We start from the raw sequence: 25,821 nt of genomic DNA, 5'->3' as shown, positions 1-25,821 counted from the left end.
AACATTTTTTCTTTTAGCAAAAGAAAGTGAAGACAAAGAAAATCTCCCCAAAAGGACTTCTACAGGTGGCTTCAAATTTACATTTTCCCATTCTACCAGTGCAACTAATGGAGCAAATAGTACAAATAATAAATCTGTTGCAGCTCAGACATCGCCAGCAAGTTCAAATGGTTCTTCTTCTAAGAATGCCAGTTTAACTACAGCAGTCACAGCCACAAAGGTGAGTTAAGCATGTGATATGGAGCTTTGCAGTTTAAAATTATGTTAGTGATATGATAAGGACAATTCCTATGAACATGCATATGTAACACTTTTAAGAATCCAGAAAGGGGATTTGCTCAGAGTGCCTTGAAGTGAAGCTGCATATCTTTGTCAGAAGTATTCTATTAAAATGTGATATTGACTTGCAGCCTATACTGTTTTCAGCAAAGTCAGATTAGGTTTGACATTTTGTTGTGTCCTGAATTTATAAGCTTATGAGTTGAAATGGTTTTCTCAGCATGTTTCTCTAGGCATTTGGGTAGTATGGTTAGGTGAGCTCTGCTAAATAATGTTATCTTTTTAAAGTAGGGTTGTGCTTATAACCACAGGCATTATGTTTGGTTTGTTAAAATTATTTTTAATCCTTCTACACTGCCAATATCACTTTTGCGAGATAAGCAGCCTTATAAATGTTTAAATAAATACATACTGTTTAGGCAAGCTGAAACATTTAAGATGTAATTCATAGATAATGTTAATATTATCTGTGTCACTTAAAATGTATTATTTTGGGAGGTTAAATATTTAATAAACTCAAATGTACTACATTGAAACCATGAAATGGCTACTTTGCTATATTGATATTCATAAGCATTAGGATTATTTCTAATGCTAGATTTTGTATATGCAGGAGAGTTCATGTTCTTAGGTGCAATTGTTAACATTTACATTGTTTAAATTGGCCTAGTTTGAATATAGACAGCCTTAGACATGGTTACCAGAATTGCATATGAACATGTTGCCCTGCTGCGTAAGACCATCTAAAAACTCTTCTTAGTATTTTCCCCTAGTATTTTCTATCACGGCAATGTCATTTAAATATCATAGCTACTAATCTCTGATCCCTTCTTGGGAAAGCTCTTCTAAAATCAATTTGAGTGATAGTTGGCATAGAGCCATGGTAGTGCAGTGGTTAGAATGCAGTATTGCATTTGAGTCTCACCAACTTATGGTTGAATCCATCCTTGTGAAGTCAGTAAAATGAGGACCCAGATTGTTGGGGGCAATATGCTGATTCTGTAAACTGCTTAGAGAGGGCTGTAAAGCACTGTGAAGTGGTATATAAGTCTAAATGCTACTGCTATTGCTATTTTGTGGAAAATAAAATTTATAAAATGGAAAATGTCAATTGCTATTTGTAAGGTCCTTCTCTATAGGTTCACATGTGACTCTTTACATCCAACAGGGAAGTTTAGTTGGCCTTGTGGATTATCCAGATGATGAAGAGGAAGAGGAAGAAGAAGAAACATCCCCAAGAAAAAGACCTCGTCTTGGCTCTTAAAAATGTTGAAACAAACTCTGATAGAGGGTGCTTAAATGCTATGACTGAACTAAAAGTCTGACTCAGAAAGCGTTCTCCCTGGAAAATACACGAGAATACAAGGAGTAGCAAAAGAAAATTTACTAGAAAGGTTATGTTCTGAGAACACCAGGCTTCCAAAGAACCTAATCCCTTTCTAATCAAGAAGTCTGCCATTCAGACTGTTAAAATGTTAAAACAGTGGATTAGTAATCAGCACCTGGAATGAAAGCTTGCCAGAAAAAATAGCCATCTTGGGTTCTGTGAGGGGATGGGGATGGGAGAAGAAATTTTGATATTGCAGGGTTCCCCCAGTTTGTAGCAAGCTAGAAGAAATTTGTAATGCTTCAGTTGCAAACCTAGTAATATAACTTCATAATGGCTGTCCATTGTGGGGTTTTTTTTTTTTTAGCAATTGCCTCTTTTAAATAATGAATTTTCTTTCCATTAAAAAAAAAATCAGAATTGGGGACCACTGTTTGCACAGTCAGCCAAGTTATAGAGGGTTGCATACTGCTGCATAGTGCATGTTGAGTGGCAAACTTTTTTTCTCAACTCCATTATTTTGGAAGGAAAAAAAAGAACCTGGGTTCTAAATGCAAGCAGACTAGAAGGAGCTATCCAGGAAAATCATTATATAGATCATCAGCTTTCCAGGAAGAAAAAACCCTCTAGAAACTATCAATAAACCTTGGTACTTGAAATGGCAATTGAATTGCAATTACTAGTAGCATTTTACAGAAATAATGTTGAATTGAATTGCTCCCTGCTAATTTCCAATTTTTTTTTTCCTTCAGCCATCCACATTTCACATTAGGAAAAGCAGATGTTGTGAAATGCTACCAGAAACTCTTGAATCTTACTTCAATGATACATGTAATCTGGGGGCAGAGTTAATATGCAGCACTATAAACCTAAGGGGTTTAGCATAAAGCTGCTTCTTAACACATTCCATGTATTTAAGCAAATGTCTAAAAGTACACTAGGTGAATTGATGAAGGCAACCATTTTGAAACTTTTTTCCTTTCAGAGCAACTGAATTGTAAATATTTTAATGTTAGTTTGGCCATATATGATCTGAGATCATGCACACACAAAATTCTTTAAATTACAAATTGTGGTAAGAGTGATACAAATTGAAACCAGCAGGAATCCTCCGTTATTGGTCACTCTTACAATACGTATGGGTCCATTTCTCCTGGAAATTTCATAGTTTTAATTTTAGTTATTGTTTGAAAAGATGGGCTGTCTGTAGATATGAAGTATAGTTTTTCCATGAAACAGAAGTTTATTTTGTATTGAGAAAAAAAAACCACTGTACTTGTTTTACACCATTTGTATACATGTGGTAATACTAATGCTGACCTGTAAAATTCAGGAATTAAAATGTGACCCTGTAATTCCATGATTAATGGTTTTTTTATTGTTTTATTGTTGTAAATGGTAAATTAATTCAAATTTAGAGATGTGGCCATTTTAGTTTATTTTAATGATAGTATTTGTACAATTTTATCTGAATCAAATCTAGCAGAAAAAGTAATACTCTTAGATTTGATTCAGTGTGTTGTGATGACTGACAATGTGGTCTGAAGGACATATTTCTGCCCTTTAGGGGCTCCAGGCAATCAACAATGGGGCTTTCCTTTTCTCTTTTTCAATGAAGACTTTGAAGAACTTGTTACAGAAACAGTTTGCTTCAGCAGATTTTCTACATTGACTTGCCCTTCTTTGAGTACTCTTGACAAGTCTTTATCCTTCACAGAAGTAACTCTTTCCCATAAAACTGAATAGCAAACCATAGGAAAATAAAGGGATGCCATTTCCTTGACAGTGATGTTTATCCAGCCTGGACCCAAACTATTTAATAAATCACTGAAAAAAGATCCAATACACATCTGGATCATTTTCTTTCATCCTATTTCAAAGACTATTAAAAACTTCAAAATATGCAGATTCATTTAAGCTGCTTCAATATATGAGAAAAAAGTTGATTTTTTTTTACTTCAATATAAGCAATAGGTGACTTTTCATCCTATATCTGAACATTGATCAATGCTGTGAAAAATGCATTGAATATCTCCTGTTTAAATTACGCAGTCTGCTTCAGGTACATACTTCCAACCTCAGTTCTAACTTTTAGTCTGGTTTCTTTTTGCCACAAGACAGCCCACATTTCAAATGCCTGGGGTCCTTCAATTGAGTTTTTTTTTTAAAGATTACATCTGCCAACATGTCTGAGTTAAATACTATTTTAATAAAAAGTTATATGAAATGTGGATGACCTGTGTTTATACTGTGTTACAAGAATGAAAAGTTTTCTTACCACCAAAGTAGAATTTTTAAATTACTCTAAATAATGAAATTAAGCAATACTGGAAAACTGTTTGGCATAATTATGATTACAATGAAGTTGAATGATATATCCATAAAAATTAATAATGTGGGCTCATTTAAAAGGTTTGGAAATATTAACAGCCTGATTAATCATGCTGTCATAATGCACAACGCATACTGGGTCTGATTCACACAATGACAACAGTTTAAATCCAGACTATAAATAAATTAGTTGACCTTAAATCAATGGGAATTGAGTAACAATTATAATTCCTATGAAATTTTAAAATACCTTGAGTACCATTTTTATGAATAGCAGTAAATCCTATGAGATATTAAAACCTTTTCCATCTGCTTATGGTAACAGACATAGTAGAATACATGAGTGAGATCTCCCCAGTTTTCAATTAGTTTGTGAACTGATGTTGCCCATGCATGGATATATTTTTCACATCTCTTGTTCAGTTTGATGAGGCCATCTTAAGACAAAAATTAAGTTTAGCCAATTTAATGTTTTAATAAAAGTATTTGACAGCAACATTCAAAAGGTAATATTAAATCCAATAAAAGTACAACAGTGACCAGCCTGACCCAGCATATATAGAAATAGCAAGAAACAAAATAGTGGAATCTATTAAAAATGTTAAATCATTGCTTTCCACTCTACTTTTGAACCAACTTAAAAGAATTGGTGTTTTTATAATATATAAAATCAAGTTAATGCATGGAATGGTTGTAAGCAAACAGTTCATGGTTAAATATATAACCTTAGAAGCAACTTCTTTAAACTATCGCTTATTAATGACTTCTTCTTTTAGTTTTGCTGCAAGGATTCGTTTCTTTAACAATCTTTGCTCCTCTTCTTCTTTCTTTCCCTGAAAAGAAAAAAAAAATTACTTACAGTAATTATGGCTAACTACACTTATGTTTAGTATTCCTATTGATTTCAATGAAGTTTCCACTCAAGATAAATTGGATTGTAGGCAAAAGGCAAAACAATTTGTAGAACATGTAAATTAATGTTAGTTTCTATTTGTACACTAAAACAAAAAATCATCACCATTTTGTAGGTTATATTAAAGCAAGAAAAGCAATAGTTAAAATGCTACTTTGCACACTAGAAAGGCCAAACTGTAGCTCTATCCAGGACAGGAATATATGTGATTGTGATTTCAGTTCTTATTTGTATTTATGCCTAATTTTTAAAGCACTCTTATTATAGTGTTTTCTGATTTATCTGCTGTGAAAATATACCTGTAATGCATTGCCAATGATTTTGTCAATAGGAGAGTAAAAATAGTCAATGTCTTCTTTCCTCAACTGGCCTAAACAATGCTAGGAGTATCACTTTCAGATACTTTTTTCTTACTTTTAACAGATTAAAAAAATCACACTTGCATAAGATAGCTCTATGCCATTGTGGGCAGAGTCAAAGAAGCCTTAGGCCTATCCCTATTTAGTCAAAAGCACAGATGTCATGTAAAATGAACAAAAGAAAAGTGTAAAGCAGCCCAATTTTTTTCTAGGGTCAGTCGACTAATGGTATTTGGGCAGCTTTTTGAAAGGGTTAACACTGTCAAGCACAACACAGCTGAATGAATGGAATTAGTTTTGCCAGGAGCTATTCAGGAACTAAATTAACTTTTTCTAACCACAATCATCCCCACTGATGAGATTTAGCTGTTTCACTATCTGCCCTCCATTGCCTCCAACTAAGTAAACAAGGCCTTTAAATAGATTAGCTTATTTGTCTTCTTAAAAGTGTCTCCTTGAAACTATGATGTACATTCTCAGAATCATGTTTTTCCAAAGTAGACTGATCTTTAAAGAAAACAGGTGGTTACAAATAAGCAATTTTAATTCTGTTATCCTTCACCTCTTTAGAAGGGGACAATTCTTCTTTCTGTTCTATATTTTGTGGTGGGATATTCGTTTTTGATTTCTTCTTCAAAGCCATCAATGCATCTCGTTTCTGCTTTAGATAGTCCTCACGCTCTCTCAGCTCCTTTGCTCCAAGTTCTGATAATTTCTATTTGAATTTAAAAATCAGATTTTATATAGTTTCTGAAAAACATTTTATCAGATATAGTTGCTATAGTACCAATAACAAATTACAAAACAAAAGAGGAAAAAATACAACATTGTGCAGAACTGCTCAAAAACTTTCCCAAATTCCATCCAGATCACAAAACATGGGTAACTACTGAAGAAAATTTATTGTATCGTGCTCTTTCAGCTGAAAATGAGACTGAAAATGAAAGTGAAAGTTTAGAAAAAATGGGGTGCAACTTTCAACTTCCTGCCGAACTCCCCATTTACTTTATTTCTGAGAAGTTGGCATGGTACACAGGAAAATGTGATCCTATGATTGCAGCTTGCTGTCGGAATTAAGATGAACACAGAAAACTCAACATATGAAAGATTAAAATGAAAAATGGACATTTTAAGCATCAGGTTGATCTTTCAGTCAAAAGATCACACTCGGGACATAAAAAGTAAAAGACAGCATTGCTCTTAGATGAGATAGAGCAGAGGTTCCCAACCTTTTGGGCACCAGGGACCGGTTCCGTGGAGAGGTTTTTCCATGGACCGGTGGGGCATGGTTTTGTGTGCTGCCTGCATCCCGCAGATGGGGCTTTGCTTGTTTGTGCGGTCCGGTTGCTGGCATACCCAGCCCGGTACTGGTCCACAGACCAGGGGTTGAGGAACCCTGGGGTAGAGTAAGAATTTTGTTACAATGCAATCAATGATCAAATTAATTGATATTTATGACTTCATGGGCAATCCTTTAAATTCCAACCACTGATGCAGAAGAAGTTTACATGATCAAGTTCAATCTGAAATTGTCAGATTATGCAAGCAAGATGCAAATAAAATGTGCTGCTTGTGACTGGAGACTGGAACATTAGTTGGCTTGAGAAACTGAAATGAAGCAGGAGACCGACTTAACTAATTTCTGTTGCTCCATTGGTTTCTTTGTAGCTAACACGTCTTCAAACAACCAAAATGATCCTCTACACATGAGCATTAGCAGATGGAAGTACATAAAAATCAAATCAAATTATTGCAAAAAGGAGTTAGCTACAGCATCAAAGATATGGCCAGATGCTGACTGTGGAACAGATCACAAACTGTTCATGTGTAAGTTCCAAGTTAAAATGAAGAAGAAAGCCAGTCAGTTTCCACAATAAGATACTGAAGAAATCCCCATCATTTTCCAGGATAACATCAGGAATCACTTTGAAGTCTTAAAGATCATTGATAGAGAATCAAAGGAATTATGGAATGAATTTGAAGAATGTATTAAGTAGAATGTAAAGAGAGTGCCAAAAATGAAGAATGAGAAGAAAGCAATTGGATGTCAGAAAGAATCATGGAAATTCCCAAGAAGAGAAGTCAAAACCAAGAAAGTAAAAAAAAATATCGGAAAGGTACTTAAGTTTCAGAGAGATGCTAGATAAGTAGTATTACAACATCTGTAAAGACACAGAAGATGGAAACGGACATGGAAAACAAGGAAGAATCTCTGAACTTAGAAGAAAATTCCAACTTTGAATTGGTATGTCAAACGATGCCAAGGGACACATAGCAATTGATTTAAAAGACATCAAAAGAACATGGAAGTAGGGTACCAAACACTATTGTAGAGATGTCAAATCCAAGATACTCGGAAGATATTTCCTCCTTACAAGAACCTCTAACGTACATCAGATCTTCAGGCAAAACAATAAGCTATCCCTTGAACCCTCTAGAGTTCTTAAGTTGAAGAATAGAAGAAGAACAACTTTATTGTCACTTTGAATGTACACTAATCGCCATACATTAAAATGAAATTTCATTGCATACATCTCTAAAAGGGTCACCACCTCCAATATACACTAAATAAATATGACAAAAATAAATAAATACAGAATTATGTATATACCCACATACATTATATGACACAGAAAAACAACAGTCTAGTTCAGATTATGTATACATGTGCATGGCGAGAAAAACTAATCTTGCGAGTGTACCAGACGGATGGCATAGGGAACAAAGCTATTACAGAATTGGTTAGTCCTGCTAGAAATACTTCAAAACCTCCTCCCAGAGGGGAGCAACAGAAACAAACCGTAAAGTGGGTGTGTGGGGTCTCTAACAATCCTTTCAACTCTAAGCACATAGTGCTTATAAGCAGCATCCTGAATACCAGGAAGCGAGCTTCCTATGATCTTCTCGACTGTCCATACCAATCTCTGTATGGACTTTCTATCTGAGGCACTGCTGCCACCAAACCAGACAGTGATGCAGTTTGACTGGGGCAAGCTAATCTATTGAGCTCTGTCTCCCTGAAGGTTGGGGTGGCACCAAAGCAATCAGAGAATGATCTAACCATAAGTCACCAAATAGTCTATTCTTCTCTACTGCTCCTACCATTGAAACTTACTACCTTTTGCTATCTGACCCGATCCTGTGATGAATATGGTACATTTAAATACCTGAAAAAAACTGCTCTTATCACTTTGACAATAAATGAGCTTGCGTATCAGTTTTTCTATAATGTTTCTTCCCTTGTGGCTTGCTTTAATCTGTAAGCTACAAGGAAGACTTTGTATTATTACGTATGCACAACATATATAACAGATGTCCCCAACCTCCAGTCCGTGGACCAGTACTGGGCCACAACATGCCAGCAACCGGTCCACACAAACAAGCAAAGTCCCATTCATAGGATGCAAGCAGCACACAAAACCATGCCCCCTCTGGTCCATGGAAAAACCTCTCTCCACGGAACCAGTCCCTGGTGCTCAAAAGGTTGGGGACCTCTGATATATAAGGTCCTATGATATATAAGGTCCTAGAATATTATTGTTATATAGTTATTGCAAAGAAATATTATATATTTAATATATATTACCAAGAGAATATCTATCAAAAATAGAATTTAATCCACCAAGCTTTCGTCAAATACATTTGACATCGTCAGGGTTAAAAGGCAAACGCCGGGGAAAGTCTTATATACAGTTGTTTAATGCCTGTTTCTGGCTCCTGGAGCGTGTCATCGGCCCCAGCTGATCGAGTTGAGTCCCAAGCACACGCCCCACATCAGCACCTATCCTCTTTCCATTGCTAATTTGCATTCTGTCATACGTTACTCCGTTAGCTGTTTCAGGGTTGGTCACACATTGCTAGCAATCCAAATTTTAGAAGTGTGTGTGTGTGTGTGTGTAGGTCCTCGAAGCACGAAGCTGAAAACACCAGCCTGAAGATGACGAATGGGACTTCGTCGAAACGTTGCCAAGACACTTCCAATTTTACGTGGGAGAAAACCCGAATAACCAAAGACCTACATACAAACACCTGCAAAAACCTCAGAAAACATGTGTGTGTGTGTGTGTGTGTGTGTAGATATATACTGTATATATTACAAATTATTAGTTCAATATTTTAAATAAAGTGAGCATGCAGCTTACACGTCCTTCTAGCACTCCTTGCTTTGTTACATATTCAGAGCCATCCCCAACTGCTTTCCTGCAACTATCTTCCTTCAGTTTGATAGAGGAATGATCTTGAATAGATACATCTTTTTGTTTTCCTTCTGGACCTAAATTTATATTGAAATAAATGCATATAATGATATGTTTTCCATATATGAACATATTAATAATCTGTAACTTGAATAGTTAAAACCAAAGGTTTTAAATTATGTTTCACTTCTTAGAATAATTGCCAACTTGAAGCAGTTCACTGTTAAATTTGATGGAGTATCCTCAACCACTAGACAAGAAAAACCACTATTTTCTTTCTCCATTTTACAAGCTATGAAAAACTAAATAAATCCATAACAGAACTGGTATTCAATATCAATTCATACAGATCTCAAATTAAAAAAACAGCTTTTGGGTGCTTGGATACTAGCATTTAGAGCTGCAACTTTCAATAACAGAAAACTAACAGCAAACCTGAAATAAATACATTTTAAATAATAATAATAATAATAATAATAATAATAATAATAATAATAATAATAATAATAATAATAATAATAATAAAGTTGGAAGGGACCTTGGAGGTCATCTAGTCCAACCCCCTGCTCAGGCAGGAAACCCTATACCATTTCGGACAAATGGCTGTCCAGTCTCTTCTTAAAAACGTCCAGTGTTGGAGCATTCACCGCTTCTTAAGGCAGGTTGTTCGACTGGTTAATTGTTCTAACTGTCAGGAAGTTTCTCCTTGGTTCTAGGTTGCTTCTCTCTTGATTAGTTTCCATCCGTTGCTTCTGGTCCTGCCTTCAGGCGCTTTAGAGAATAGTTTGACTCCCTCTTCTTTGAGGCAGCTCCTGACATATTGGAACACTGCTATCATGTCCCCCCTCCTCTTCGTTAAATGAGTCATACCCAATTCCAGCAACCATTCCTTATATGTTTTAGCCTCTAGTCCCCTAATCATCTGTTGCTCTTCTCTGTACTCTTTCTAGAGTCTCAACATCTTTTTTTTATGAACAAATTATTTTTAGTAATGCTGAATTAGTAAATATGTACTATCTTCCCCCCCCCCCCCGCTGTGCCATCATACCTTCTTAAATCTATCTTGAAATGAAAATAATGATTTTGTTTGTAATGGCGTTTTGACCAATTGCTATAATGGATATCTAACATCCAACTAACAAAGTTCGGTATCAAGTTAGTTGAAGCAAGAAATTTCTTTCAACAGAAATATGAATAAACACCCTGAGTATGTTTAATAAGAGAACCAAGTATTAGTTAAAGCCACTAGGTGAGACAGTGAGTCTGTCTTGCATTAGGAGGGAAGCCAGTTGGTGATTTTGGGTCAGTCACTCTCCTAGAAGGCAGTGAGAAACTATTTTCAATAATGTTGCCAAGAAAACTGCCTGGACTTGTTCTATCAACAGGAGTCAAACTGAACTTGAAAGTACACACATACACCAAGTTTAAAATACATGCGACAAATACCTGAAAATAATCATACCTGGCATTAATTTTGTAGAGTGTTCTAGAGACTGCTTAGGTCCTGCACTTTCATTAAAATGTCCTGAAGATTTATGTGCAACATCAGATGATTTCAGTTTATCATGTGCCTGAATTTTTAAGGAAAAAATAGTAAGAAATCAATTTAATATTACAAAAGCAGCAAATACAGTAAAAACCAACATGTCATAAAATGCATTATTTAATAAGTGTTATTTAAATCTAGTTACTATCTTCATTATTAAAATAGATAGCAGTATGTAGTAATAACTAAACTATTAAGATTTGAGTTCTAAAGAATCTATTAGGATTTTGCAATTTCACCCATTGTTTTCTGTACTTTTCTTATAAATTATGTTTCTTATAAAGTTACAATTCACAAATAAAAATACTGTCTGTCATTAAAAAAAGAAAAATCATCAAAACCTTTTTTCCACAATACTTAGTGAACACCTTAGCATAGAACACTTAACTGTATAGAGAAATAAGTTTATTGTGCAATATCTATCTCAATCAACTTATCCAACAAGGTAAATTTGGTAAACAGATCCAGAACAATATTCTGATGTAAGCTTTCATGGGTGGCATCAGTGAAGCAGTGATGAATTTTCAGGCAAATGGCCATGATCTAGTTGTGTGTAATGTTTTGCCAGTAGCTCTGGCTGGCATCTTCTGAGGCAGAGTAAATTGCTTTGTGGTGTACCTTTCTGCAGCTAATAGGCAACTGCTGAGTACTGAGAAAAAGGCAGCTTCCATGACTGACTCTGTCACGAGGAAGCAACATGCTGCCACTGCATAGGAATGAGTCAATTAACTGGAACAGCTTTTGAATTGGTTAACCATGTTGGTTTGCCAGGGACAAAAATGTTAGCTTATACTATTTTCTTAGTATCATCCAAAGTTTAGGTAAATGAGGGCAGATATAATATTGTTGCCATTACAGAAACTTGGTGGGATGAAACCCACAAATGGAAAAACTAGAGGGATTTATATTATTTAAAAGAAACAGACCAAATAAAAGAGGTGGAGTTGCTCTATATATAAGAAATAATGGCAACATTTCTACAGAAATAGAGCACAACAATAATGAAAACCTCTTGAATGTATTTGGGTCAATATAAAGGGGGGGGGGGAAATAACATTGCCATAGGTGTATACTATAGGCCACCCAACCAAACAGAGGAAATAGATGAACTTTTTGCTAGTCAGCTAACTAATGTATGTAGGAAGCATATCACAATAATAATGGCAGACTTTAATTACCCTGACATCAACTGGGAGACAAACTCTGCACCAAGTGGAAAATCAAACAGATTCCTGACAAACCTAGCAGACAACTTTGTCTCCCCAAAAGTAGAGAAGGGAACTAGTGGATTAGCCATATTGGACCTAATTCTCACTAACAAAAATGAAATGATAGGTGTTGAAGCCACAGGAACCTTGGGGGGAGGGGAAATGATCATGCAATATTGGAATTCAACATTATGCAAGCGCAAGCAATAGAACACAGTCAAACTAGAGTCTTGGCCTTTAAGAGAACTAATTTCAATAAACTTAGAGACAGCTTGGGAAGGATTCCATGGATGAGAATTCTCAAGGGGAAAATAACTCAAGAAGCTTGGGAAATTTTGAAAAGTGAGATTATAAAAGCCCAGTTTAGCACAATACCAACGAAGAAGAAAAATAACAACTCTCAAAAGAAACCAGCATGGTTGCATAAAGAACTCTCTGATAAATTGAAAGACAAAAGGACAAGTATAAAAAGTGGAAAGAGGGGCACATATCTAAGGTAGAATATTAACAGATAGTCCGAACCTGCAAAGATGAAGTGAGGAAAGCTAAGGCTCAAAATGAACTAAGGCTTGTGACAAAAGTGAAAAATAACAAACAAAAAAGCTTCTTTCAACTTGTAAAAAACAAGAAAAAGGTTAAGGAAATGATTGGTCCATTAGTGGGAGAAAGTGGCAAGAAGGTGACAAGCAACAGGGAGAAAGCAGAACTGTTTAACTCATTTTTTGCAAAAAACAGATTAGAAACACAAGTTAAGATAGGTAAGAAAATGGTAAGTGAGCACCCGTCCAGCCTAGATGAGTTCAAATCACCAGGATCTGATGGATTACACCTGAAGGTTCTCAAGGAACTGGCAGGTGTGATCTCAGAACCATGGAAATATATCTTTCAAAGATCCTGAAGCACAGGGGAACTACCAGAGGACTGGAAAAGAGCTGATGTAGTTCCCATCTTCAAAAAAGGGGAAAAAGTGGATCCAGGAAACTACAGATCTATCAGCCTGACCTCAATGCATGGGAAGATTCTGGAAAAGATAACCAAGCAATGAATCAGCGAACACCTAGAGGCAAACAAAGTCATTACCAAAAACCAACATGGGCTTGTCAAAAACAGATCATGCCAGACAAATCTTTTTGCATTCTTTGACCAAGTGACAAAACTAGTGGACCAAGGAATGCTATGGTTATAATTTACTTGGACTTCAGTAAGGCATTTGATAAAGTAGACCACAACCTACTACTTGATAAGATAGAAAACTGTGGGTTAGACAGCACCACCAGATGGATTCGTAGCTGGCTGACCGGCCGTACTCAGCGTGTGGTCCTCAATGGAACTGCATCTACATAGAAGGAAGTGTGTAATGGGGTGCCCCAGGGCTCTGTTCTGGGCCAGTGCTCTTCAACATCTTCTTCAATGATTTGGATGAGAGGATAGATGGGGAACTCATCAAATTTGCAGACGACACCAAGCTGGTAGGAATAGCCAACACTCCAGAAGACAGGCTTAAGATACAGGAGGATCTGGACAGACTTGAACACTGGGCACTATCCAACAAAATGAAATTCAATGGTGAAAAAAGTAAGGTTCTACATTTAGGCAAGAAAAACCAAATGCACAGGTATAGCATAGGTGATACCTTGCTCAACAGGAGTAAATGTGAGAGGGACCTCGGAGTCCTAGTGGACAATCGCTTAAATATGAGCCAGCAGTGTGCTGCAACTGCCAAAAAAGCCAACACAGTGCTAGGCTGCATTAACAGAGGGACAGAATCAAGATCACATGAGGTGTTAATACCACTTTACAATGCCGTGGTAAGGCCACACTTGGAATACTGTATCCAGTTTTGGTCACCATGATGTAAAAAAGATGTTGAGACTCTAGAAAGAGCACAGAGAAGAGCAACAAAGATGATTAGGGGACTGGAGGCTAAAACACATAACGTTTGCTGGAATTTGGTATGTCTAGTTTAATGAAGAGAACAAGGGGTGACATGATAGCATTGTTCCAATATCTCAGGGGCTGCCAAGCTATCCTCCAAAGCACCTGAAGGCAAGACAAGAAGCAATGGATGGAAACTAACCAAGAGAGAAGCAACCTAGAACTAAGGAGAAATTTCCTGACAGTTAGAACAATTAATCAGTGGAACAACCTGCCTCCAGAAGCAGTGAATGCTGCAGCACTGGAAGTTTTTAAGAAGAGAGTGGACAGCCATTTGTCTAAAATGGTATAGGGCAGGGGTAGGGAACCTTGACTCTTTTATGACTTGTGGACCAGTCATACTGACTCAGGAATTCTGGGAGTTGAAGTTCACAAGTCATAAAAGAGCCAAGGTTCCCTACCCTTGGTATAGGTTTCCTACCTGAGCAGGAGGTTGGACTAGATGACCTCCAAGGTCTCTTCCAACTTATTATCATCATTATCATTATTATTCTTAGTCAAGACACGCTAGTCATAATCATGCCAAAACTACAAGTGCATAAAAGCAAGAAATCAAGAAACGCAAAAAAATATAATTTCAATTAGTAGGAATATGCTGATCATTTTATTCAATCAATGATGAAAAATAAGTATGTTTTATTTATTTATTTAAATTTATATGCTGCCCATCTCACTATCAAGCAACTCTGGGCAGCTTTTACTGAAGACTGAAGAGAATATTGAAGAGAATATTTTTTTTAATTGCAACCACTTGGGGTTTTGTTGAATTGATCTCCCAATATACCTCATTATTTCTTTTCCTTTCTTGCTCTAGATCATATTCTTCCTTAGACTTCCTGCAAAGAAACAGGAAATATTTTAATATATTTACTGCTTTATCCTTCTTTAACAGTCATATAATTGTTGCAGTTTATAATTAATGTAATAATGTAAAATAAACAAATAGATTTTTTTTAAAAAAAATGACAAGACAAACTAGAACAAATTTAGTTTTATCACTCTATTAAAATATCTCTTTAAAATGTTTATAAGCATAAGATTAACATACAAAATTAAAAGTAACACAATGAAACAGAATGTAATAATCAAAATACAATTCAAAAGAATTGAAAACAAAAAATTAAGAGAGCAAAAACCTCATGGAAAAAGTGAATTCTGAGGCTGGACTTGTGAAGAGAAGGTGTCACAATGACTATTAGATATAAGTAACCCAGGTTTCTCTCACTTTTTTCTCATTTATTGACTGAACAAAATGGAAAAACTACCCAGAAAAGGAAGAAAGCCACTTTAGGTTTACTACTTGCTATCAATGTCCTTCTGGAGCAGTGGTTCTCAACCTGTGGGTCGGGACCCCATTTGGGGTCGAACGACCATTTCACGGGGGTCACCAAACAAGGCTGTCTGCCATTTTTCCCCCTTTTCTTTGGCCACCCCCCTGGCACCTGCTGATGTATAAGTGGTTGGGGGTCACCACAACATGGGGAACTGTATTATGGGGTCACGGCATTAGAAAGGTTGAGAACCACTGTTCTGGAGCAAAGCCTATAAATGCCTTAAATAGTCTTTGTTTAGCAACAGTCTTGTTAAGTGACCGTTCATAAACACAATGGTAATAAACAGTCATAAAAAACTATATCCTGCCAATGGATGCATTTACTCTTAAATTTCTGCACCTGACAACAACACACATAGGGTGAAAATAACACTGGCATCGCTGAACAAGAGAACTTTACCTAAATGAGGCTGCCACCAGCGATCTTCACAGCATCTCTCTTTGTCATGTAGTTACTGCTTAGTGGCTCTTTTGCCAGAAACAATTGCTAAATGACGACTACTTGCAATGATACTTTTTAAAACAGATTTAAGAAGAAATGTAACATTTCCCATTGCCCTTCAGTAAAAATACAATCAATATTTACTAATGCATTAGCATTATGCTAAAAATGTATCTCAAATTTTCCAAATATTTAACCATATCTCTGTAATTTAACATGGAATGGAATGATTTCTCCTGTGTCACTATGCTAAAAAATGCTTTCAAGGGCAAATTAGGTGAATCTTGTGGCAATCAAATTTTATTTTAAGAGGCCATATCCAAGTATGTGATATAAAACAAGGAACAATATTTTTAACCTAAGAACTTCTCTTAGTATTTTCATTTCTTCTTCTTCAGTTTCAGTATATGCATCAGACCCATCAGTCAAACAGTCAGGTAGCACACCTATTTTATGAAAAAAAAAAAAAAAGAATAAAGCAGTCAAAAGGCAATTAAAGATAAACTATTCAATTAATTATCAAAATCCCAAAAAATTTATAGAATACAAAATAAATTATATTCAAAATATTGCTCTGTTTAATTTATTCAGGTTGTAATTAGAAGACAGCAAACTGAATTATCGTCGAACCTTGCTTTCTAAATAAAATGTTTATTTTTCTTTACACATGGCAACTTCAATGAGATATATTGAGGGGACAATTAAGGTGTACACATCTGACTTTAATATGAAATAAAATACTGCATAAGGAAATATAAATATGCTTTGATTTTAGGATGATTTCTACCAGATGTATCTGCCATTGCAACAGCCTTTATGGGAACATGAAAATATATTTGGCTGTTAAATGCTGTTTGGTTAGAAACTGTTTAACCCACATATTTTGTATGTTAATAGAATGATTGAGTTTTTTATATTCATTTTAATAAAATCATTTTTTCCAATTGATTCTAGATCAATTTCTTCATACCTGGAAAGCAAGTAAATATAATAAATAACCACTCTCAAGATAGTTTAAAGGCAATAATATACTTCAGACTAGCTATGCAAGCAATTATAATGGGTTATGAAAACAAAAGCCAACTAGTAAGATACTAGCTTAATCTTCTGATATAGGAAGCCTTTCAGGCTGTCTCCTTTGCCTTGATTGCGCTATATATTTAGCCATTTAATGCCTCTCTTCACCTTCCTTTGATCATTATTTTATTTCATATGGCATACATTTGTCAGGGAGATCTACACTTTACAGAGTAGTCCTGACAGACTTTGCTAGTTCGTTCAGCCTGCCTGCTTATTCATGGTGTGCCACCGGGGGGGAGGGGCAAAAAGCTTGGCCATGGTATACAGCAATCTGGTTAGTGGCGTTTGGGTGGATGACATCTTCTGGGGCCTCTTCTGCCAATCTCATCTTCTGTCTGGGCAGGTCCAATGCAAGTTCCCGTTCTCCTTGCACAGCTAGTCTTTCCCACTGGAGTGGTACCCATTTATCTATTCACAATAATGCTTTCAAATTGCTGAGTGGGCAAGGCAGGAGCTAGAGACGAGCTCACCAAATCCCACGATGCTACCAGGACTTGAACCACCACAGTGTCCAACCATTTCTGGTCGACAGATCATAAGCCACTGTACCACCAGGCCTCCTTTATCATTATTGATTTTTTTCACCTGACTTGGCTAAATATGCCCAGATTTAGGAAATCCACTTAAACCTGTTCCAGCTAATCACAGCAAATGAAAATATTATTCTTTTTATTATTTATTACCATTTCTTTCTTGAATTATTCTAATAGCTTGCAATTGCATTTCAATATTTTTCTGGACCATCATTTCTTTAAACAATCTGAAGTCTTCTGCTGCCAGTACTGGCTGCAAAATGGCCTGAAAGGAATTAAAAGTGTTTTATCTCAGAGTGCCAAGAAATTCAAAGTTTAAATAATTCAAAATTTCCTTATAACAATAATAAAAATGTTAGGAAAAAGACATTTAATAAGGTCTTACATATGGTAGATATAAAGCCAAAACCAATGTAACTTTAAGACTGCTCTGGAGATTTGTGGATATACTGTGTTTCCCCCAAAATACATATTTTTTTTACCAAAAGACCCATTAGTCTTACATTACAGCAGGTGGTGAGCGTGCAGGTGTGGGGCATGGCCTGCGCATGCGGTGGCAGCCCAAAGTCAAGTGTCGGCAGAATGCCAGTGGGTTGGGGAAGGTGCTGAAGCAAGCCGGCATCCTGCCTGGAGTTTCCATGCCAGTTGCCCCTTCCCCACCAGAGCTGGAATGCCGTTGCATTTACCATAAGTGCCGGTACCGGTAAATGCCAGCCTTCCCTCTGGCAGGTTTGGGCAGCTGCTAGAGAGCGACGGCCAGTTTCAGTGCCTGGAGCCCTTAGAGGGTTTGTCCTTTCACTCCCCTTCCAAGCCAGACTGCTGGCGCTTTCGGACATCTGGCCCTCTTCGCAGCTCTGCCTACACAATCACAAGTGGGACAAAAAAAAAGTTCAATCAATCAATTCCATCTTCGTGAGATCTTTTTTCACAAGAAGTTGGAATTGATTGATTGAACTTTTCTTCTAACGCTGCCCTCCCACTGCACACAGAGGCAGAGGAACACGACAGAAGAACACATCAGAGCTGGAAAGGTTAGCATTTCTTTGCCACTGTGGAGCTGGAGAGCTTGCCTCACCCACCACCGTACAAATGCCCTCCCTTCCCAAAGCATTTCTTTGCTAACCTTCTTTCCAGCTCTGATGCGTTCCTCCGTCACGTTCTTCCGCCGCTGTGTGCAGTGGGAAGGCAGCGCTGCCAATGCAACCGCAGGGAAGGTGGAAGGCAATCCCATCCACCAGACCAGCCTGGTGGGGGTGGGGTGGGAAACTGAGTGGCGCCAAAAACAGCACTCGGAGCCTCCAGGAGTTGTGGGTATCCACGCATGCCCTTTGCAGTCATCCTCCTGCCCAACATTGCAACAGGTTTATGCATGCGTGCATTGGTGGCTGCTTAGGCACGTCACAGCAATGGCACCAGCAGTAGGTGGAGGCAGAAGGGGGGAGAGGCACACGATCCTGCCTGTCAAAACCAGACAATGGGGCGGAGTGGCAGGGTCTTAAGTAGGGCTTATTTTGGGGGTAGGGCTTGTATTAGGCCCACCCCCAAAAATCAAGGTAGGGCTTATTTCCTGGGAAACACAGTATTAGAAGAATAAATGTCTCAAACTTGAGCATTCAGTAGCATTGAATGTTCTGAACACTGAACTGCTTGGTGGTTGTTCTAGAAACTACTGAACAATCTATGAGCAACTCATACCTGGTTGATAAGTTGATTGCAAGATACATTCATTGAAACTGAGGAAAATTTCAGTCCCTAATTCTTTCATAAGGACAACAAGGGTCCCAACTCTGCTAACAATCCATGTGTATTTCTTTCTGTGGAGCAATCCAATTCTTTTGTGACTGGCCAGAATGTTAACAATTTTGAGTCATGTAATAATGCATAAATTTCATTATTTTCAATGTGTAATTTTAAACCACTTTTTCCTAAATATGTGGTTTATAACATTATTCTATTAGTTTAATCCAATTATTCTAAATTGTTGTCCAGGCGTTCCCCACTCGTGCTAGCGCCAGCACCGCTACACAAATGGGGCACCACGCAGCAAAAATGGGGCAGTGCTAGCACCCACATGGCAAAAGCAGGACAGTGTTTGCAGCTCTGTTTGTTAGTGTGCACGCGTGAGCGTAAAATGCTTCCCACTTCCTTTCCCTCTGGTCCGCCAACCGAGAAAGGTTGGAGTCCTCTGGTGTAGCCTTTTAACTGAGGGTTGAGCAACATATAATCCCTAAGCACACTATGTAGTTCCCAAAGTGCCCCGCTAGATCACAGCCCAATTTCCTGCTATAAAAATAAAACAGTAGCAAAATAGGTATATTAAATCCCAAACTACTAAGGGAAAAGCACAAAAAAAAATTCAGCTAGATCAGTTCCAATGACTTGCAGGTCTCATCAGTAAAAAATGTCTTTTAACAAGTGCAACATTAGTCATAAAAAGGTTGCTCACTACTATTTTTAATTTTGTTAAAAAGTTTACCTGGGAGGTTCGGGTTTTAGCAAGAGGAGACATACAAGCTTCCTGAAACTTGTCCTCATTAATTCCAACTTCTTTAAGGTAACTGTCTAATAATTTTTCAACCTTAAAAAAACAAAAATATATTTTTATTCATCTTTTATTAAAGAAATGGGACATACATTACTTTAAATCAGTGGTTCTCAACCTGTGGGGTCGAACGACCATTTCACGGGGCTCACCAAACAACGCAGTCCGCCATTTTTTTCCCCTTTTCCTTAGCTGTGCTACTCCCTTTTATTCTATTGGCTTTCAAAAGCCAATAGGAATTGTCCAGGCTGTCTCCGCCCTGCTGAGCCCGCCAAAAGTCCCATTCTGCAAACGGTGCTGCACCAGTTGAGTAATCCTCGACTTACGACCGGTTGAGTAGTCCTCGACTTACGACTGGTTGGGGGGTCCCGGCATTAAAAAGGTTGAGAACCACTGCTTTAAATGAAGAAATACAGTAATTTCTTTTCAAAATAGAATGAAATCAGATTCATAAAGGTATAAATCTAGAAGTTAAGATCTAAAATCACATAAATGGCTTATATTTATTAGTGCATGAATGACTTCCCACAACAGGACTTCCTGTTTCTCCTGCATCTCCCAAATCTGCTCTGAAATATTCCTTAATCCCTCAGTATTTTTGTGTATTGTAAATATTTTATTATATAGGTTTTTTTCTTGCTGCATGCCAGAGAGTCACTGTTTGAGATGACTTATAAATGTAGTTAAAATACTAAAAAAAATAAAAAATAAGACAGTAGTTATAAGCAAAAGAGAGATGTTGTTCCAATGTGGAATATAGCAGGGCTCAGATGTTTCCTCCATGTTATTTAATATCCAAATAAAACAACTAGGAGCAATGTGAAGCAGACTGAGATATCAGTAGTACATTGATAATGGTCAATTGTACATCATTACCTAGGCAGGGCTGAAATGCTGTGGAAGTCCTGAATCAATGTTTGGAACTAATTTGGACTGGATGAAGAGAAATATCCTCAGATTAAACCCTAGAGAAACTGGAGAGTGTTTGTCCATTAACATTTTGATTAGCTAGACACATCAGTCTTCCTGGTTGTTTCTATATAGGAAATGACTTTGGTATTTGCTAATTAGACAGGTTTGCTGCTATAGAAATGGCTAATATATACTAAGTATGCAAAATAGTTGAGACTTTATTTTTATTATCTTTATTCTATTGCACTGAAAAGAATTGGGAATTAATGTTTTTTTCCTTTTTTTTCCCTTTACCCCACACTTCCCTCTTCCCCCTTTTTCTCTCCCCGCTTTTCCATTATCTTTATTTTCACTTGTATTTTATATTTTGACAATCTCAATTAAAAATATGTAAAAAAATATGTGACCTATTCCCTCAAAAGACCTATTCCATGATATAGAAACATTTCTGAATATTTCAATAGAACTAAGAAACTCTCATCTACAAATTGTTCTAAAAATACCATCATGATCGATTATATTAACATCAAGAATATTAAAGTTGTTTCTGTAACAGATTATGTATATGGAATATTTTATTTCAGTTTTATTCTCTTTCAATACCCCATCCACATTCTTAGTTCATATTTTATTTCTGCTTTCAAGGTGATTAATCCTTTTTTCTAAAAACTAGTAATTATGATTTTGAACTCCATGGTGACCTCAATATTCAGTGATGTTTACTAAAAACAGCAGGATAAATCCTAACAATTTACAGTTTTAAATACAGCAAGGGAGAAGGAAAAGGATGACAGGGAAGAATCTGCAATTAATTTTGGTTATATTTGCTTGGGCTTAGTTAAAGAATAGGAAACCTAGAAATGTTATATCTTTCATGAGAAAGATATTATTGTCTTTTCTCTATGCTTGGGAAAGAGAGAGCAGTTTGGAAAACACTGCAAACAGAGAACATCTGTAAATTCTTCTCCTTATCTGGAAAACAAATACTAAAATGAAGAAAAATATGCCTAGAAAACTTAAAAGATATATAGATCATAAAGTAGAAAGTACTTAGTTTTCAATATTCATATAATACAGCCCCTTTTTAAGAGACCTTCTACGAGAAGCGTCTGTGAGAATCATTTAGGAGGGTATTCAGTATTCAGTTGTCAACATCTGATTACATCAGTTAGATGGATGGCATATAAATTCAACAATAAATAAATATATTCTTGTAGGATTCTACAGCAATCTTAGACTCAAAATGGAACAGATGGATTTAGATCATATGTGAGCTTGCACATCACATATATAACACTTCTTTAATCAAATGCATATTTTCTTGGAATACACAAATACTATTCAATTATATAAATACGTAAGAATCTCTGATTCCTCATTTTACCAACAATGAAACTGCACATTTCTGCTTTAATGTATTATGTTTTTAAAGGCTAAGGAATCTACTTACCAAAGCTTTATATTCCTGATGAATTTCAGTGTAAGATAACTTACTTTCTTCCTCATCATCAAAAACTGAAACAAAGTAATATTTCATGGTTCTTTACAATATGCAAACTAAAAAAATAGTTTCATATAGTAATAGCTTAAAACTGAATTTTGCACACAACAAAATTTATCTGAACTAAAATATAAAATATATAGCTCCAGTACAAAATGTGATCGTGTAGGCAATTTTAGGCACCCAAAAAAGGGTGCGTGTAGCACATCCACAAGCTGCAATGGGTGCCAGTTTGTTTTCATGCACAGATGAAGCTTCATTTGCTTGCCCGCCGCTTGTGCGGCCGATTCCTAACAGGCCACAAACCAGTACCAGTCTGTAGCCTGGGGGTTGGGGACTCCTTGGTTAAAGATCTCTAACTGGTGGGGTATAGGAAGAAAACCTTGTCTGCCCTTGCCTCTATCCTATGGAATACTTTCCATCAGAAGTGAGACAGGCCTCTACTTTCCTGACCTTCTGAAAAGGAGTTAAAACATGTCTCTGCAGCCTTGCATGAGCAGCTCAAGAAGCATGCAGCTGTGGGACTGGTTAGTCGCTTGAAAGCCCTTTTTACCTTTTAACTAATTTTAATCTCTTGCTTCCTCTTACATTTTAAACTTTTATATATACTGTTTTATATTTTAACATTTTATTATACACTGCCCAGAGTCTCTATTTGAGAGAGATGGGCAGTTCAGAAAATAAATATTATAAACTTAGAATTCCTCATTACAATTCTTGTTTTTTGATGCCTTTAAGTCTCGTGGCAACTATATGAATTAGTCCCTTCAGTTTTCTTGGCCAGATTGAAGAGGTGGTTTGCCACTGCTTGCTTCCTATAACTGAAAGAGAATGACTGGCGCAAGGGAATACAGTAGCAGCTTCCATTTTCTTAGGAGATTATTTTAGGCCTTTTTGTTTTAGCTTTTTGAAGAGCAGCTACTTATTGTTCCTGGAATGATAAACATAATTAATCACCAAACACCACTGTGCCACCAAGGCTTTTACTTTTACTTTTAATTCTACTAAGGGCTCTAAATGCACTAAATAAAAACATCCTATACTTTTTCATCCCACTTTTTAAAATATTAAGCAGATGTCAAAGGACATTCTGCATTAAAGAAATATACATACATACACACACACACACACACACACACACACACACATATACTTACTGGCAAAAGTTTTTAACTTGTCAGTATACTTTAGTACTTTTACTATTTGCTATTTATTTAAATTTATACACCATTAAATAATGTTAACTCCCAGCAGCTTATAACGAACTAAAATGCAACAAAAATACCTATAAAAAAATTAAAACAGCTATAGTTTAATCAAACTCTCGTGATAAAAAATGGAGAAAATACTTAAAATTCCACACACCCCATTGCACCAAAGCCCAAAATAACTGCATCCATTGGAGCCGTATTGGTTGCTGATTTGCTTCCAGGTCCAATTCAAGGTGCTGATTGTCACCTTTAAAGCCCTCCATGGTTTGGGACTATGTTATTTGAAGAATTGTCTTTTCTTGGTTAAAATCACCAGATCAGGGAGGCAGGGTACACTGTTGGACTCCTTTATTAAGAAGGTCCATCTATAGTGGGAGGAAGAATTATGTGGCCCTTCTCTAGGATGGCTCCCTCCCTATGGAGCATCATCCCCATTAAGATAAGATTGGCTCCCACCTTGATACTCATTTGTAAGGCTGTGAACACACGGTTTTGCCAGTAGGCCAAGAACCCTAGGAGGTTTGATTATCATTATGAGGGAGGGGAGGGGGAGGGGGAGGATTGGATTTTGTATTTGGGGTTATTCTTCTGTGAGCTGGCCAGTCACCGTTATTGAGTTAGGTGGCCACATATTTTTTCTTTAAATATGTCAATAACTCCTTTTTTTTAACTTCAGATCTCTCATCTTAAACTTCATAAAGAATAGCATACTATATCAAATAATATTACGGAGAGCATTATTTTCTCTCCACGCAGCAGAGCACCTTATCTAAATCTAAACATTGCTATGGTACAGAATGCCCAATCTTTCCAAATCACTCATTTTGTAGATTTCCATTAAATTCAACAATAAATCTTAATGTGGGGGGTAATAATTCTATGCATTGTACATCATAACGGAAAAATAAACACCCCCTTGGTTAGTGGACTCACCGAAATCAGTGCGATACTAACATATTGACCTTCGGTTGAATCATGACCAACAGCCACTCCCATTCCTTAACTGTGCTCTTAATCTACCGTAATGACGGTGATAATGATTACGATAATAATCCAAAGCCTATTAAATGCAACCATACGCTACAGAGGAATAAAGAAAATCACCACCCGAGGACACCATTCGGACACGGCGACAAGTATACTGGCAGAATTTCCACAGGTTCGTAGCCCTCTCACCTTCACACTTGTGCTCCACAAACTCCAGAATGGGAATAGACCACGCGGGGCTGCGGAGAAAGCCGGCAATGCTATCTACGACCCACTCCACTTCAGCCTCAACCTCCACCTCCCCCTCGGTCGCCATCACATCTCTCCTCCCCTTTCTCCACGCTCTCAAAAACAGGAGCTCTCGCGTGCATGCAGCCCTGTACGGAGAAATGAGACAATATGCGCGTGCGCCGGAGAAAAAGAAGAAGACAGCAAGATTCCGGCGACGGTTGGGCTTCGATTTGCCGTCACTATGGCAATTGCCGTCACTAAAAAAGGAGGGGGAAATGGGTCTAAATAAACTCCCGCGAGAAGGCGCGAGGTCGTACCTACCTCAATAAGCATGCGCTACGGGGAGGTTATTCTCCACCCTTTGCTGTTCAATTATGTCTTTTGTAAGAGCCGAACTTCCGCAAGTTATAGTTTAAAGCACGTGCGATTTGCAGAGAGACGCGTCATGTTGCTTTTTCTCAAGATTGCCTAATTGCGTTTCTGGAGTCTTTCAATTGTTAGAAAGATATGCAGGCGTTAATTGCGCTGCCTGGACAGATGAGATCCGTTCTGCCTCAGAGATGAGGCTGGAGAGTGGCCCTTAAGAATTTAGTCTGAAACAATTCAAAAATATAGATTGGTGGATTCCCGTTTCCCTTCTCATCTATGATCACCTGCTGATAATGAAAACAATCATCAACTACTGTCTTTATAATGTGCAGCCGCGGTGGAGGCTTTAGCAGACTTTCAATTTGATTGCATGCTAAGCTACTGGAGTGGAGATATTCTGCTGTTTGTTATTTCTGAACATAACAGCGCTGTTCTGGAACATCCCTAAACTTAAGTTTTTCCAAAGTTGCTTGGCTGAAGATAGTGTATGTAGAGGGATGAAGCATGAGGAAGTTCTGGGACTTTTTTCCAAATTCATCCATGTTTCTTTGCTGCATGTGTGACTTGTCAGTCAGGCTATTTTTGG

The 25,821-nt window shown here is 37.1% G+C and overlaps 2 protein-coding genes across 5 annotated transcripts in view; one reads left to right on the top strand and one right to left on the bottom strand.

Moving 5' to 3' along the window:
• The window catches only part of PPP4R3B (protein phosphatase 4 regulatory subunit 3B), a 49,240-nt gene extending 45,612 nt beyond the window's left edge, over positions 1-3,628 (top strand). For both annotated transcript variants that reach the window (XM_039344368.1, XM_039344370.1), the window contains exons 15-16: positions 18-220; positions 1,448-3,628. In XM_039344368.1, coding sequence (XP_039200302.1) covers positions 18-220; positions 1,448-1,543 — 299 coding nt within the window. In that variant the 3' untranslated portion in view covers positions 1,544-3,628. The remainder of the gene's footprint in view (positions 1-17; positions 221-1,447) is intronic.
• Positions 3,629-4,387: 759 nt separating this feature from the next.
• CFAP36 (cilia and flagella associated protein 36) lies at positions 4,388-25,118 on the bottom strand. Of its 3 annotated transcripts, XM_039344371.1 has the most exons (11): positions 24,825-24,902; positions 22,387-22,451; positions 19,959-20,060; positions 18,169-18,340; positions 17,633-17,747; positions 16,228-16,315; positions 14,879-14,930; positions 10,868-10,976; positions 9,352-9,482; positions 5,772-5,924; positions 4,388-4,770 (listed from the first exon to the last, which is right to left on the bottom strand). In XM_039344371.1, the coding sequence occupies exons 3-11, from the start codon at positions 20,015-20,017 to the stop codon at positions 4,684-4,686; spliced, it is 966 nt and encodes a 321-aa protein (XP_039200305.1). In that variant the 5' UTR covers positions 20,018-20,060; positions 22,387-22,451; positions 24,825-24,902; the 3' UTR covers positions 4,388-4,683. The 3 variants fall into 3 exon arrangements, with proteins under 3 accessions (XP_039200305.1, XP_039200307.1, XP_039200306.1); XM_039344373.1 differs by lacking the exon at positions 18,169-18,340 and having other exon boundaries at positions 24,825-25,118; XM_039344372.1 differs by lacking the exons at positions 22,387-22,451; positions 24,825-24,902 and adding an exon at positions 20,901-20,999.
• Positions 25,119-25,821: the final 703 nt, after the last annotated feature.

Source organism: Crotalus tigris, unplaced genomic scaffold (assembly GCF_016545835.1).
Source record: "Crotalus tigris isolate CLP2741 ecotype Arizona unplaced genomic scaffold, ASM1654583v1 scf7180000017903.3850313, whole genome shotgun sequence".
NCBI lineage: Eukaryota > Metazoa > Chordata > Lepidosauria > Squamata > Viperidae > Crotalus > Crotalus tigris.
Note: the sequence above shows the minus strand (reverse complement) of the source record. Positions and strands in the feature narration are given on the sequence as shown.